This window comes from Euprymna scolopes, chromosome 33 (genome assembly GCF_053919585.1).
Source record: "Euprymna scolopes isolate OS-2025 chromosome 33, ASM5391958v1, whole genome shotgun sequence".
Taxonomy (NCBI): Eukaryota; Metazoa; Mollusca; class Cephalopoda; order Sepiida; family Sepiolidae; genus Euprymna; species Euprymna scolopes.
The window spans coordinates 64,429,454-64,443,861 of NC_136514.1; the positions used below are offsets into that span (position 1 = coordinate 64,429,454).

Here is a 14,408-nt window from a genome sequence, read left to right on the forward strand (position 1 = left end):
ATACTTTTTGCCTTTATCTACCTCGAGCTAGAATGTTCACCCATTCCAGCCCCACCCCATAATAAATATGCTATAATGGAACTTTTATCAAATTGGAAAGTCTGGTTATTTTAACTCTTTTAAAAAAACTGGTTAAGGAGTAACCTTTAGGGTTATGCATTAAGTATTAGCTAGAAGTAATGCATACTTTAGAGAGAGAAAAAAAAAGCTGCATGCTTTTGAGTTCAGATAATATGCAGGTATAATTTGGGAAATGTTCAATTTCGTGGGAGACATTTTTCCCCTCTCGTTTTAAATATAAGAAAAAAGTATTGGTTAATGATAGTATATTTGACAAAAAAGATTTAGGGAAAAAAAAGATAAATAAAAAGAAAACAAGACTATATTTGAAATAACATACAGCCACATAAGTAATGTGTGCTTAATGGAGAAGATTGAAGTAAGTTTCCAAGAATTAAAAACTTTATAAAAAAACACCTCCAGCCCTGGCATCAATCGCCAACCTCTATATGACAATTCGGTTGTCTTTGTTAAAACTGTTTTAAATATCATCAAATGCAATCATTGCATCACCTGATACCACAATATTGCATTTACTTTTATATTAGTTAGTAGACTAGTATGAGATTGGCGAATACTTGCACAAGTAGGTAAAATGGTGGTAAAAATTATCATATGCTGCAAACATATGTAAATTACTGTAAACTTTTTATATTTCGGAGGACTGGAAAATTTTGAATAGCTTTGATCTTAGTAGAAGGGAAAATGTCAGCTATATCTGTACATTAGTCAAAAACACAATTTTGATCCTGCTGAATTTACATTTACTTTGAATATACCATATATTTTTTTTAAGATCTAAAGAACTAGTTTTAAAGTTACCTCCTCAGATATCTCCAATTTGCATAAAATTTAAACCAAGGTGAACTTATTAAGAAAGATGCCATAATTGTGCAGTGTTTATACGGGTCTCTTTTTTATTCTCTTCATTCTTTTTAATGAAGAAATATGCCACAAGGAAACGTTCACTGAGTTTTCTTCAAGGTTTTATTTGGAGAGAGTAGACTTAGAAGAGAGGTATTAATAATTATTTACTTCTTAAAATTAACTTTCAAACTTAGGAAATGATTGACATAGGTTATTCTACGTTATTAGTTGTGTCTCGTTCATATGGCTTCCTGGAAAGAACTTATTTGAAAACTGTAGTTTTCTATTGCTCGAAAAACGTGACATTATTTGCATCAGAATCCTGTTTTGTCTACGGTGTTTGACCTCTGCCTTCTACCTTAAAGCTATGTCATCTGTCTTTGGAAACACTTCTGTTTGCAGATTAAGGTCATCCTGACATGCACTAAATGTGACCGTTGTGAAAATTCACACCAGCTAACTTAATCGCTACTGACGTATGGTCCATAATGTGTAACAAAAGCATTCTGTGTGACAATTAAATTTGACAATATTAGGAAAATTCCTTCGGTTCGGTGCAACTTATGCATTTTCTCTGGTAATATTGTGACCTACTTCATTGCTATTTACATTTGAAAAGGAGTTGTTATGAGATCTGCATAATTATCTTGTTTATTACTCTTTCAGGTTGGACTCCAATTCGTCAATGAGACTGTGAGGCTTTCAATGTCAAACAGAGAAGCCCCACATTGGGTGTTTGATGACATTATTCAACTGACTCTGAAGGGATCATTAAGCTTTGATATTTTTCTCAGAAACAATACCATTGTAAATATATTTAAACTTGATATGGTAAGTGATTTCATCATTTTTCCCCAAATCAATAACACACACGATTATATGCTTCTGTTTCCATCGACTTGATCAGAAGCAGTCCTACCTACCTCTGAAAATGAAGAGAGAAAGGGGATCTAATCTAATTCCAGAGGAGAGGGCTTCAGATGCGCTGTGCATATTTCCTTTTTTTTTTTTCTTTTTTTTTTGCCTTAAAATGATACAAATCACTTTAAAAAGGAAGAACCTATTTTAGAATAACTTCTACACTCATGCATTAATTCCAGATTTTGGAAAATCGCTTTCATATTAAATTTAGCAACATATTCCTTGTTATAAAACTAGCAGGACCCGTTAACCAGCGTTGCCCTGTGGAAGTCTACCCTCACACACACACAAAAGTAAACCAAACAATCGTTATCTCCATTTATTCGACTTTGATTTCATTTTGAAATTCATAAATTTTTATTTCATAATTGTAGAGAATGGGGATGACCAATGAGACGGGTCAGAAAAAACTGGAACATCAGTCGTTATCCAGTGTTATAAATACAGCGCTGGTCTCAGACTCAGGAGACTTTTAAGTTTACTTTACATGGTGCTACGAAAAGGATTTATTTTACAGGATTTATTTTTACAAGATTTCTTACTGAAATTTGAATAGCACTGACGTCAGGACAACACGATGATGAACATTACTTGCAATTTGTTCATCAGTTGATAAATTTACAGAAAGAAAACAATGAGCTTCATGCTGGCAGGGAAAATGTGTTGAATTGGCCCCACATTAAAAAAACGGACAGACCTGTGATTGAGTATGGTTACACTGACAGGGGCTGGGCATTATTCATGAACCCAGTACAAACAAATGTGATGTTTAACCTACCCCCTGGAAATATGTAAAAAGTGAGGAACAGCTTGCTCAAACAAGGTAAATAGACTTTTGTTTGATCTAGTAGGATCCGAAGCTCTCAATGTAACTATAGAAGAACAGCTCCTATCACATATACGATTCGTTGCAGTGAAAGGTCTGCATGAAGAGGTGCGTAGATATATTCCACAATACGATGTAGCAAGAAGGGGAGGTTCCTTTTTTTTTTTTTTTTTTTTTTTTTTACAAAGGCATCACCACGTTATCAAGGCCCAGAGGCCACTCAAGGATAAGGGTTAAAGAGTGTACAGTAGAAATTGGTCAATATAGTAATCATTAGTAATGAAAATTTGGTAAATTTAATAACTTATATGGAACGGCTCATCAAGAACTTATTTACTTTAGACTTGAACACAGCCATATTGTAGTCAGCCGGAAAGCAGGAAAACGGAAGACAATTCCACAGGCGTGCAGTTCTAAGAAAGAAGCTTTGTTCATGGAATCTACGTTTAGGTTTAGGCACAGATAAAGAGTGGGGGAAATTATTGATAGTGTTTACAGCTAGACGAGTGTTTCTTGTGAAAGTTTGGCGAGGGGGGACCATAGATTGAAGCTCAGTTGAACACTTTCTATGAAAATAACGATACATCAGAGACAAACTCGCAACATCTCTTCTGTGAGATAGAGGTTGCAAGGAGGAGAAAAGGACATCTCCTACGAGGCTACGAAGTCTATTTTGAACTCTATCAAGGCAGGACAAGTCCTTTCTAGCAGCTCCTGCCCAGATGTGGCAACAGTATTCCATCCTTGGACGTACCTGGCTCTTATATAGATAGAGAATAGCATCAGCAGTGAGATATCTACTGGATCGATAGAAAGATCCCACCATTTTTCCAGCGGCCTTGGCAACAGATTTGATATACGTGTTCCATTTAAGATCAGGAGTAATGGTCAAGCCCAGAAGCTTGTCAAAACTTGAGGCCTCCTGAAGACGAGAGCCATTCATTTCAATTGATGACAAATGTGGATTAGAATGTTGATGATGTAAAGAGAGAAGCTTGGTTTTAGATGCATTAAAAGTAACCAGCCACTCCTTTCCCCATTGTACTACGTGCTCAAGATCAGAGGAGAGAGAATTGGAGAGAACTTGCTCGTTTACTGTCTTAGATGTGGTACCATAAATGGTAGTGTCGTCAGCATAAATGTCTACAAATGATGTAAGGATATGATTTGGAAGATCATTAATGTAGATCAGGAAAAGAGTTGGGCCCAGGATGGATCCCTGAGGGACACCGGCATTAATACTGTGAGCTTCTGATTTTTGCCCCTCAACTACTACTCTTATGAACCTATCAGAAAGAAATGATTTAATAATTGAGAAGACTTTTCCAGCTATACCATAGCTAGCGATCTTATGAAGTAAACCTTTATGCCATACCCTATCAAAGGCTTTAGATATGTTCCTGCACAGTTTTTAGCAAAGCTTCAGCTGCAAGCGAGGTTTTGCAATTTTACTGTCCAGTGTCCTAACAAGAGCTGCCGACAGACTATAAACTATTTGAAAGACTGACCAACTCGTAGCTGGACTTGAAAATACAGAATACCAGTGAAAACTGTTGACTAAAGCCAACAATGGAACCGAAATTTCATAGACTGGTTAGTCTAGAGACAACAGCTATATCAACTCCTCACTTGCAAAGCAGCTTAAATGAGCATTCGACATTTGCTCAATGAGATCAAAGAGGACACCGTCTTAGGAGGCTGAGGTACTCAGAACCCCTTGAAATAAACAATGAGAAGGGTGTGGAAGGACATCACACCTCAATGGGCCAAAAGGACGGAAGAGCTGTCCAGCAAGGGAACTCAGATGCCATGAGTGTGTAATTACTGGACACTTACAAAAAGAAGAAAGTTTCTGTAAACGAGCTTTAAAGATGATCCGTCTGCTATTCAGAAAATAATGATACTGACTTCCCAAAATCAAGGCTTGATGTTCAGAGAGGTCGACAACAGAGTAATGCCACATTTTGTATGGAGCAGGGACAGATTCCAAAGAAGACCCTCTGTCCCCGAACCGCCACCCTCCATAAAAGTCAAAGTATTAAGGGAATAATCTGTACATGTATTAAAGTTGGCCTTAAAGAAACCAGACAAGTCGCTTATGTATCAGAAAACACATCAGGATTTTACTTATTTGAGTCAGCACTTAAAGACTTAGAGTTAATCCCTCGCAACTTCCCACACCAGATATCAAAAGCTGACATATTAACCTCAAATAACGGAATAGTATCATGTGAATGTCCCCAAAAAGAAACGGTTCTGAACAAACTGACAAGAATCCCATTTATCCCTATTGGAAATAATAGGGACATTTGGAACAATGGTTATGGGAGCACTTCAAATCAAGTGCATTCAATATCTGCCCCCATTAACTATTACAAGTGATGTCAGGGAGACTACTAGATATAATGTTTGAAACTGTCAGCTGTGCACACACTCATTCCTGTCCCCCATCATTGAAAAAAGAAAGGTGAGAGAAGATTTAGACAGGGATGTTGCATTGGGCATCAAGAGTCAGTACCAGCAGGTACGCTTACCATCTGGTTTTTGAAAATGGTGGTTGTACCAAAGAAGAACGGATCACCAAGAATATATGAATGCGGCAACAATGAGAGAAACCATCACACTAACCTGTCCCCATTTTACCAAGTGTCTGTTGTGCGCAAAACAAGAAAACAATTTTAGATGCATGGAGCAGATATCACAGCTTTCCCCAATCGCCCAAGACGCAACATATTCAAAACAGAGTGGGGCCATTATCATTACCTTAGAGCACCCTAAGATTTCCAGGCCTCTGGGGATGGGTACACTCACTGATTTGATGACATTACAGTATAAATGTCCTGAAGGGCTCGTTGCATTGATGATAAAATCATGGAATCTGCTTTCTGGCACACAGTGGACTATATCACCCATTGCGGCAGAAATGGAATCGTTTTAAGTTTCAATTTGCAGACAATAAAGTCGAATTTGCCAGTTTTTTAATAACTGCTGATGGCATAAAGCCAACTAAAACAATGGCTGAAGCTATTCTTAACTTCCTGACACTGACGAACATCACAGGCATCAGCTCATGGTTTGGACTATTTAACCAGGTACTGTATGCATTTTTACAGGTCGATATCATGTCCCCCTTTTGAGAATTGTTGCTCACAAAGGACCACAAATTCTATTGGGATGCTACTTTAAACAAGCTTTTTGACTAGTTAATAAAAAACCTTGTTTGGAAAATTAAGGAGGTGGGGGGGTCAAAACGTTCGAGATGAACAGAGTAACTTGTCTCTCAACGAACTATAGTAAGGTTGGCATCGGGTATTTTCTGTTTCAGAAACACTACCAGTGCCCAACAGAATTAGAACCTAACTGTAAGAAAGACCACTGGAAAATGATTTGACTGGATCCTGTTTTAGGAGAGATACAGAATCTCGCTACTTCCCCATAGAGGGAGAAGCTCTAGCATTAATATACGGATTTGGTAAAAATATTCTCGACCTCAAATTTCAAGTTATAACTTGGGATAGAATCGTGGCAGCTGTGGTTACTGACGAGGAATACCGAATGTTAGTGACATATATACAAGACAGGTTCCTGAAGTCACAACATGAACTGCCACCTTCTTGCCAATGGTAAACCAACTATATTGTTTGGAAGGGATATCCATAAAAGGGGATAAAAATCTGATACCAAAGCAGCTTAGAACTACTTAGAACTGAAGTACTAGAGGCACTGCACTCTACCCATCAAGGGTGAATGGAATATTAGCTAACGCTAAACAGTGATTATTTTGACCTGGTCTAGACGCTAGTATCTGACAAAAAAGGGCATAATGTCTAAAATGCAACTGTCCCAACCGAGAGAACCACTAATGCCTCAAACCCAGGATTGCTATTTCAAAAGATTGTCACAGACCAACTGGATATGCATGGGAAGAGTTACATGTGCGCTGGAGTTATCATCCGACAGAAAGCCACCATTCAACTCACTGGAGTATAAATCGTTCCTGGGAGACACAGGTGTAAAAAGACATATATCATCTGTTCATTATCCCCAAAGTAATGGTTGAGCCGAACTGGCTGTAAAAACAGCCAGAAGAATACTCATGGACTGCATTGATGGCTACGGCTACCTACACCATGTAGAGAATGAGATGGGTTGAAAAAAATGTGAACATCAGTCATCATCTGAGTCTCAGACTCGGAAGACTTTTAAGTCCACTTTATAATAACTAAAAATAATCATTATCTTTATTATTATTATTATTATTATTATTATTATTATTATTATTAGCAGGGCACTTGGCGTTGCCAGGTCATAAAATATCCTTATGGCAGTCAAACTGCTTCTCAGCAGACAACATCAAAGCAGAGTTTAAAAAGTGTGGGGTAATGCCAAGGGTCTCACACAGAGACCATTCTCTGTGTATGACTCTGCAGAACTGTTTGATCGACCGGCACCCTCACTAGCATCAGACTATCTGGCGCCCATATCCAACCAAATATCAAGTGCAGATGTGCCTTCTTCATCAGAACTTCTGCCTTATACCTATTCTATGCTGTTAAATAAATTACTGGTTGGCTTTATTTCTATGCTAATTTGTTGATGTTTCCCACATTTTGTAATTGTCAAACGAAAGGTATGAATTACCCCATTTGTACTCAATGATTTTTTAAGTCAACTTTTCTACTTTTTGTTTGATTCTATTTATTCTTCGTCTGTTGTATGATAGTGGCTATAATAATTTTTTTTTAATCTATATCAAGTAATCCAAGAATGAAAATTCAACAAAGTAAAAAGTATGGAAGTATGGTTACCCTATTAATGGAAAGGACTGTTCTGTATGTTGATGCTTTAAATCAGCGAAAAATAACAATTATTTAATGATGTAATATTTAGCCTGAGCATTGATAATCATGTAAACTATGTATGAAGTTGACTTTGGAAGGCAATGAAGATCACTGGAAATGAAAACGTCTTGTCTTCTTTTAATCAATTTCTTTTTGTTCCATTGAAGGATTTGAGTTCACACATGAACGCATTTATTGAAAACAACAAGGTCTTCTCAGAAATCATCGACCTGAAGTAAGTCTTTTTTTTTGTGTGATTTTCTTCTTTTAATCACTATTTATTTATTTATTTTTTTTTTAGAACGTTGCTCATTATGTTATCTCTTATTTTTAGGGAGAGGATATATATATATATATATATATATATATATATATATATATATATATATATATGTATGTATATATATATATATATATATATATATATATATATATATATATATAGGGTGTCCATAAAGTCCGTGTGCACTTAAAAAATTTATAACTTTATTTGTATTTGCAATAGAAATAATCTGTAAAATGAATTTGAAAGAAGCAAATCTATATTTTTTAATATTTTATTGAAATTTTATTTAACTTTCCACATGCCCTCCATCATTAGCAATACAAAGGGTTATACGATTTTGCAGTTCACAAAAAACATTTGCCAAATGATTTATAGTAATGCCTGAAATCACATTAGTTATTCTAGCTTTCAAATCTTCCAATGAACTAAGTTTGGTTGCATACACAATTGTTTTCACATGTCCCCATAAAAAAATCTAATGGAGTCAAATCTGGCGAACATGGAGGCCAATGAAATGGTTCACCCCATCCGATCCATCTGTTAGGAGATTCCTGATTTAGAAACTGTCTAACACGCCGAGCAAAGTGACAAGGAGCTCCATCTTGTTGAAACACTGTATCATCTTTCAAGTTTAATTGTTCAAGTTGCGGAATAAAGTAATTCTCCAGCATATCTAAGTAGATGTCACTGTTAATAACACGATATTAAAAAAAATATGGCCCTATGATTCGATTTATTCCCAAAGCACACCACACATTAATTTTAAGAGAGTCCCTTTCATGTTCAACAGTTTCATTTGGGTTTTCAGTTCCCCAAATTCGGCAATTATGCCTGTTGACCTTGCCACTAATGTGAAATGTTGCTTCATCAGAAAACAGTAAATTACTCACAAATGCATCATCATTGCAAAGTTTTTCATTGAACTGGTGACAGAAAGTTAGCCGTGCATAATAATCCTCTTCTAACAACTGTTGATGTAATTGAATTTTGTAAGCTTTCATATGAAGTTTTGCCCGTAGAATCTTATGCACAGTAGACTTTGGCAGCCGAGCTCCAATGATGCTCGTCTTACAGACTTTCTTGGACTTGCAGTAAAGGATTCTTCTATGGAAGCAACACTTTCGTCACTGACACATGGTCTTCCAGACCGTGGTTTATCATGGACAGAGCCTGTCTCTTTAAATTTTTTCATCAATTTAACAATGGTGTTCCTATGAGGCACTTTTTTATTGTATTCAATTCTAAACTTTCTTTGTACAGCAATAGTAGATTTCAATTCAGCCAACCAAAGAACACAGTTTACTTTTTCCTCAATTGAAGTCATGGGATCAAATTGATTCTGAAAAACAAAAGAAAATATTTTTTATTATTTTTTAATAAAATTGTTACGAATTTTGTGGTGAAAATTTATTCAATAACTATACTTAAAACTAGATACATGAAACTTTATAACATTTTTTACAGATTATTTCTATCACAAATATAAATAAAGTTATAAATTTTTTAAAGTGCACACGAACTTTATGGACACCCTGTATATATATATATTAAGCAAAAAATATGTACGCCCTTGCTCGTACAACAACATAACATAAAGAATTACATTGCTTGATACCCAGAAAAGTACTTATTTGCCGAAAATTTTAATCTGATATTCGTTTTCAGTACACCTATAGAAAGCGTTTTTTAAGGTAGGTTTGTGTTGATTTACCAGGTCACAATTACAAAATAAGCACCACCCCTAAAAAAAAATAACAGACGCCCCCCCCCCCCACTCAAAAAATTGGCTATAAAATGGGTGTTCATTTTACATTAAATTAAAATAAAAAAATTGATCCGCCGCCTTTTAAAACTATAATTACTTCATATCTTGGAAACTACTCATTTCTTGGGATTTTAACTGTTATTTTCGTTTTCTGCATCCTCGAAAACCGATGATAGTGGTAAATTGAAAGGATTTTTTTGTAGGTGGAAAGATACTGCATCTTTACCAATATTTCAATCATAGTCATTTGTTTTCCTAGTTTTGCATAAGAATTACAAAATATCTGATATTTCCCCAAAACATCTGGCCTTAGTGGAGGGCAGGCTAAAACTTGCTGCTATGGTTCCAAAGGATTTGAAATAACTTGATTCCAAATATTTCTCATGTTATATTTCCCCTCTTTGGTTTTCATACATAAAGTAAATTTCACGGTGTAAAAAGGATTATTTAAGACTGGAGATATTCAAAATAGTACCCTTTTTCCAAAATAGGGGAGATATAACATAGGAAATATATATATATATATATATATATATATATATATATATATATATATATATATATATAAAAGTTACAATAAGTTTACTAAGGTAATCAAAATGGTAAACTTAAAATATATTATAAATATTAAAGAGTTAATATTTACAAGTAAAATAAACTCAGCCAGATATAAAAAGCTCAATAAAGCCGAAAAGGAAATAGAGCTTATAATATGAACAAATGATTAATAAAATATGTTAAAAGACATCTTGAAAAAGAGTTAAAGACATATTTAATTTTAAAAAAGGAAGCACAAGATAAGTGGATGGTCCTTAATCCGCGGAGTTTCGAAGAAATACTCTCCTTCTCATCAGAGGGCAGGAATTAGCAAAATGCAGGATCGGATTTTGCATATAAAAGTATTTAATGAAACTACAAGTAAGTCAAAGATCTTACTTGGTTAAAAAAGGGTGAGGTAAGGGGAACAGGAGGCAAAAGAAAAATAATAAAAAGATTTCACATGAATGGATAGTCCGGTGAAGGGTAAATATATATATATATATATATATATATATATATTTTTTTTTTTTTTTTTTTTTTTTTTTTTTTTATTACATTTTCACCCCAAACAAGGCAAATTGCCACTTTGGTGTAGGGGGCTACTATCAGGGGCAACAACTACTGGGGTACTATGTAGGGATTTGGGCAGCAAGGTGTCGGTTCACGTTACACTTGAACTTCTGCACGTCAGTACTGTTGGGGAAGCAGGGACCTGGAATGGAATTCCAGAGTCTTGCGGTTCTGGGGAAGAAACTATTGGAGTAAAAAGATCTTTTACATCTAGGGACCTCTACAGTGTGGGGGTGGGATCTAGTAGCCTGTCGGGTTTGTCGAGGGTGCACGCGTCGTGGGGGCACAAGTGATTGCAGTTCATCAGAGCATTCACCACTAAAATACTTGTAGAACAGGCAGAGGGATGCAACATTTCGTCGATGGGACAGAGGCTGAAGCTTAGATGCCAGTTCAGGGCCTATCAGATTTGCGACTCTCTTTTGAACCTTGTCAAGGAGCGAGAGACTAGTAGCAGATGCACCAGCCCAGATGTGGCAGCAATACTCCATACATGGGCGAATGGTGGCCTTATAGAGGTACAGGATACTTTCGGGTGTTAGTAGTTTTCTAGCACGGTAGAGAGAGCCCACCTTTCTTGCAGCGGCCCTGGCAATGCCTTCAATGTAATTGTTCCAACTCATGTTTCCTGTGAACGTTAGGCCAAGGAGTTTGAAAGATGGACTCTCAGATAAAGAGTCGTTGGCCATTGCTATTGGTGGTAGAGAGGGTTTCTTGTAATTATTGAATGAAACTAGTTTAGTCTTGGCAGCATTGAACGCGACCAACCACTTTTGTCCCCATTCCACTACAGATTGGAGGTCTTCCTCTAGTGTTTCTGCCATTTCTTTAGAAATGTGTTCATTCGTCTTCCTGTCGTGTCTGCCATAGAGTGTAGTGTCATCAGCATATATACCCATCTCAGAGGCAATGTTGTCGGGGAGGTCATTTATGAATATCAGGAACAATAGAGGTCCAAGGATAGAACCCTGGGGCACTCCCGCATTTATATCATATTGTTTAGATGTGCGACCGTCGAGGACTACCTGGATTTTTCTCTTATCTAAGAAGGATTTAATTATGTTAAGTATTCTACCAGTGATACCGTATGATCTGATTTTACTGAGGAGACCCTCATGCCATACCCTGTCAAAAGCCTTAGATATATCTAGAGCTACCGCTCTGCCTTCCCCCGCTTTGTCCAGTGATTGGTATATACGTTCAGAGATCACGGTGAGGATGTCTGCTGTGGAACGGGCTTGTCTAAATCCATATTGTTTGTCAGTCAGTAGTTTAGCATCTGTAAGATGATGGATTAGAGCGTGGTTAATTATGGTCTCAAATATTTTGGCAAAAAGTGGAAGGAGGCTAATGGGGCGATAATTTGATGGGTCTGTCCTTTCACCAGAATTCTTGAATACTGGTACAACAGAAGCAGTTTTCCAACAGCCCGGAAAGCAAGCTTCATTAAGACATTTGTTGTAGAGTTTGGAGAGAACTGGAGCTACTTCGGCTGAGCACTTTTTTAATAGCACAGCTGGGATAAGATCGGGTCCACATGCTTTTGAGGTGTCAAGGTTTTTTATGATAGCATGCACCTGAGCAGGGGTGGTTTTCAGATCGTCTAGTGTGGCGTCTGTCCGCATAGGAAAGTCAGGTAGGGGGTGGTTGGAAGGGTCCAGTGTGGAGTTTGAGGCAAACCGACTGGCAAGCATGTTAGCCTTGTCGGTTGCTGAGGAGACAACCTCGTGATTGTTGGTTAGTGGGGGAATTGTCGATTGCCCATTATTTACTACACTGTTGTAGATTTTCCAGAAGTCTCGAGTTCCTAGTTTTTGTGCTTCGATATATATATATATCTTCTATAATATAAAGCTGAATGTCTGTGTGTGTGTGTGTGTGTGTGTGTGTGTGTGTGTGTGTGTGTGTGTGTCTGGTCACGAATAGGCTCCTATATGATTGACTATTTTAAAAAACTGATTACATATAATGATAGAAGATGTATCGAGACACAGGAATGGGTATGTTTGATCTGGCAGAATGGTGGTTCATTAAAATTGTGGGGTCTGCGTTCACGCCTGGTCCACAAAGTATGGAAATAAAAAATTTAAAAAATAAAAAAAACGTTTACAAGAGTTTTTTATATAGATGTATATAAAAATACTTTGATAAGTATGTTTTAACTTAAATAGGGATGGTATAATAAAATTGTGGGGTCTGCGTTCGCGCCTGGCCTCCATGGAATGGAAATGGGCATAAACTTTAATAAAGACTTTTCATATCTATCTGCGTAAGTATACTTTGATAATTATGTTTCAGTTTGAAGAAATATGGTATAATAAAATTATGGGGTGTTCGTTCGCGCCTGACCTCCATAGAATGGAAATATGTCACAAAGTTTAACAAGCTTTTTTAATATAGATCCACAGAATATTGTGATAAGTGTTTCAGTGTGAACAGGTATAATATAATAAATTATGGAGTTTATCTATTTTATTTGTACTTTCATCATATTTTGCTTTGGTTTTGATACCCCCAAATTCGAAGCTATCTCTTTACAACCCTTCCTTTTCATAACCTATCATACTTTCAAAAATCAGAGTCTATTTTCTGTACGCTGTTTTTGAACCCAGTCAACGATGGGTGCTTTTGCTAGTATATATATATATATATATATATATATATATATATATATATATATATATATATATATATATATATATACACACACATATATATATATATATATATATATATATATATATATATTAATTGTAGTGATTCAATGAATTTCAAATTTCAAAAAACCCTTACAGAAATGAAGTGTTTGAGTTTCATATCAACGATTTTTTTTATTCTAAGCAAGACAAAGAATACTTTAGAAATTTAATCTCCTTAACCTATAAGGTTTCGATGTCTACCATCTCATCACAGGAGAGAAAATATTAGCAAGTTTGCTAATCAGTGAGACATGGAAAGTCAAAGTCAATTCATTCCAAATTGTTTTAATAGACAGGATAAAAATTATCTTTCCATATCGTCAGATGATTCAAGTTAAAATATAAATAAAAGGAAACATATGGTTTTTTGTGATTAGATAGGGATATTAAAAGCCAAGAGAATAGCAGTAAGAAAGGGGAGAAAGGAAAAGAGGGAGAAGAAAAGAGGAGGAAGCAATAAAAAATTAAAATTAAATTAAAAATTTGTAATATTATAAAGATAAGACAGAGCAAGAGAGGGGGGAGAAGAAGAAGAAGAAGAAGAAGAAGAAGAAGAAGAAGAAGAAGAAGAAGAAGAAGAAGAAAGGAAAAAAGAAGGAGAATAGATAATTAATGCTTCACTTTCTTATGTTGCTTTTTACTCTTTTTCACTTCAAACATTGCGTATTACCATTTGGGTGTAAAAAGGATTGCAGGAAGTTGAGTAGTGAGATGTCTGTTTACAGTACATTTAAACTTTTCCAGATTAGTACAATCAAGGAAGCAGGAAACAGGGAGGGAATTCCAAATTTTAGCAGTCAGAAGGAAGAAACTATTAGAATAGAAGGCTTTCCAGTATCTAGGGACTTGAACAGTGAAGGGGTGGGATTTTGCTGTTTATTATGTTAGTTGGGAATATGTACGTTGAAAGGGCACAAATGTTATGAGTTCATCAGAGCGCATCCATTAAAGTACTTGTAAAACAAGCACTTGCGTTGATAGGACAGGGGTCAGAGTTTAGCCAATAGTGTGAAACCTTGTCTGCGAGTGAGAG

At 36.0% G+C, this 14,408-nt stretch overlaps 1 protein-coding gene across 2 annotated transcripts in view; it reads left to right on the forward strand.

The window, feature by feature from the left end:
- Positions 1-14,408, forward strand: part of LOC145258270 (bactericidal permeability-increasing protein-like) — a 172,309-nt gene that overhangs the window by 144,616 nt on the left and 13,285 nt on the right. For both annotated transcript variants that reach the window (XM_080116267.1, XM_080116265.1), the window contains exons 10-11: positions 1,594-1,758; positions 7,683-7,750. In XM_080116267.1, the coding sequence (XP_079972393.1) occupies positions 1,594-1,758; positions 7,683-7,750 (233 nt within the window). The remainder of the gene's footprint in view (positions 1-1,593; positions 1,759-7,682; positions 7,751-14,408) is intronic.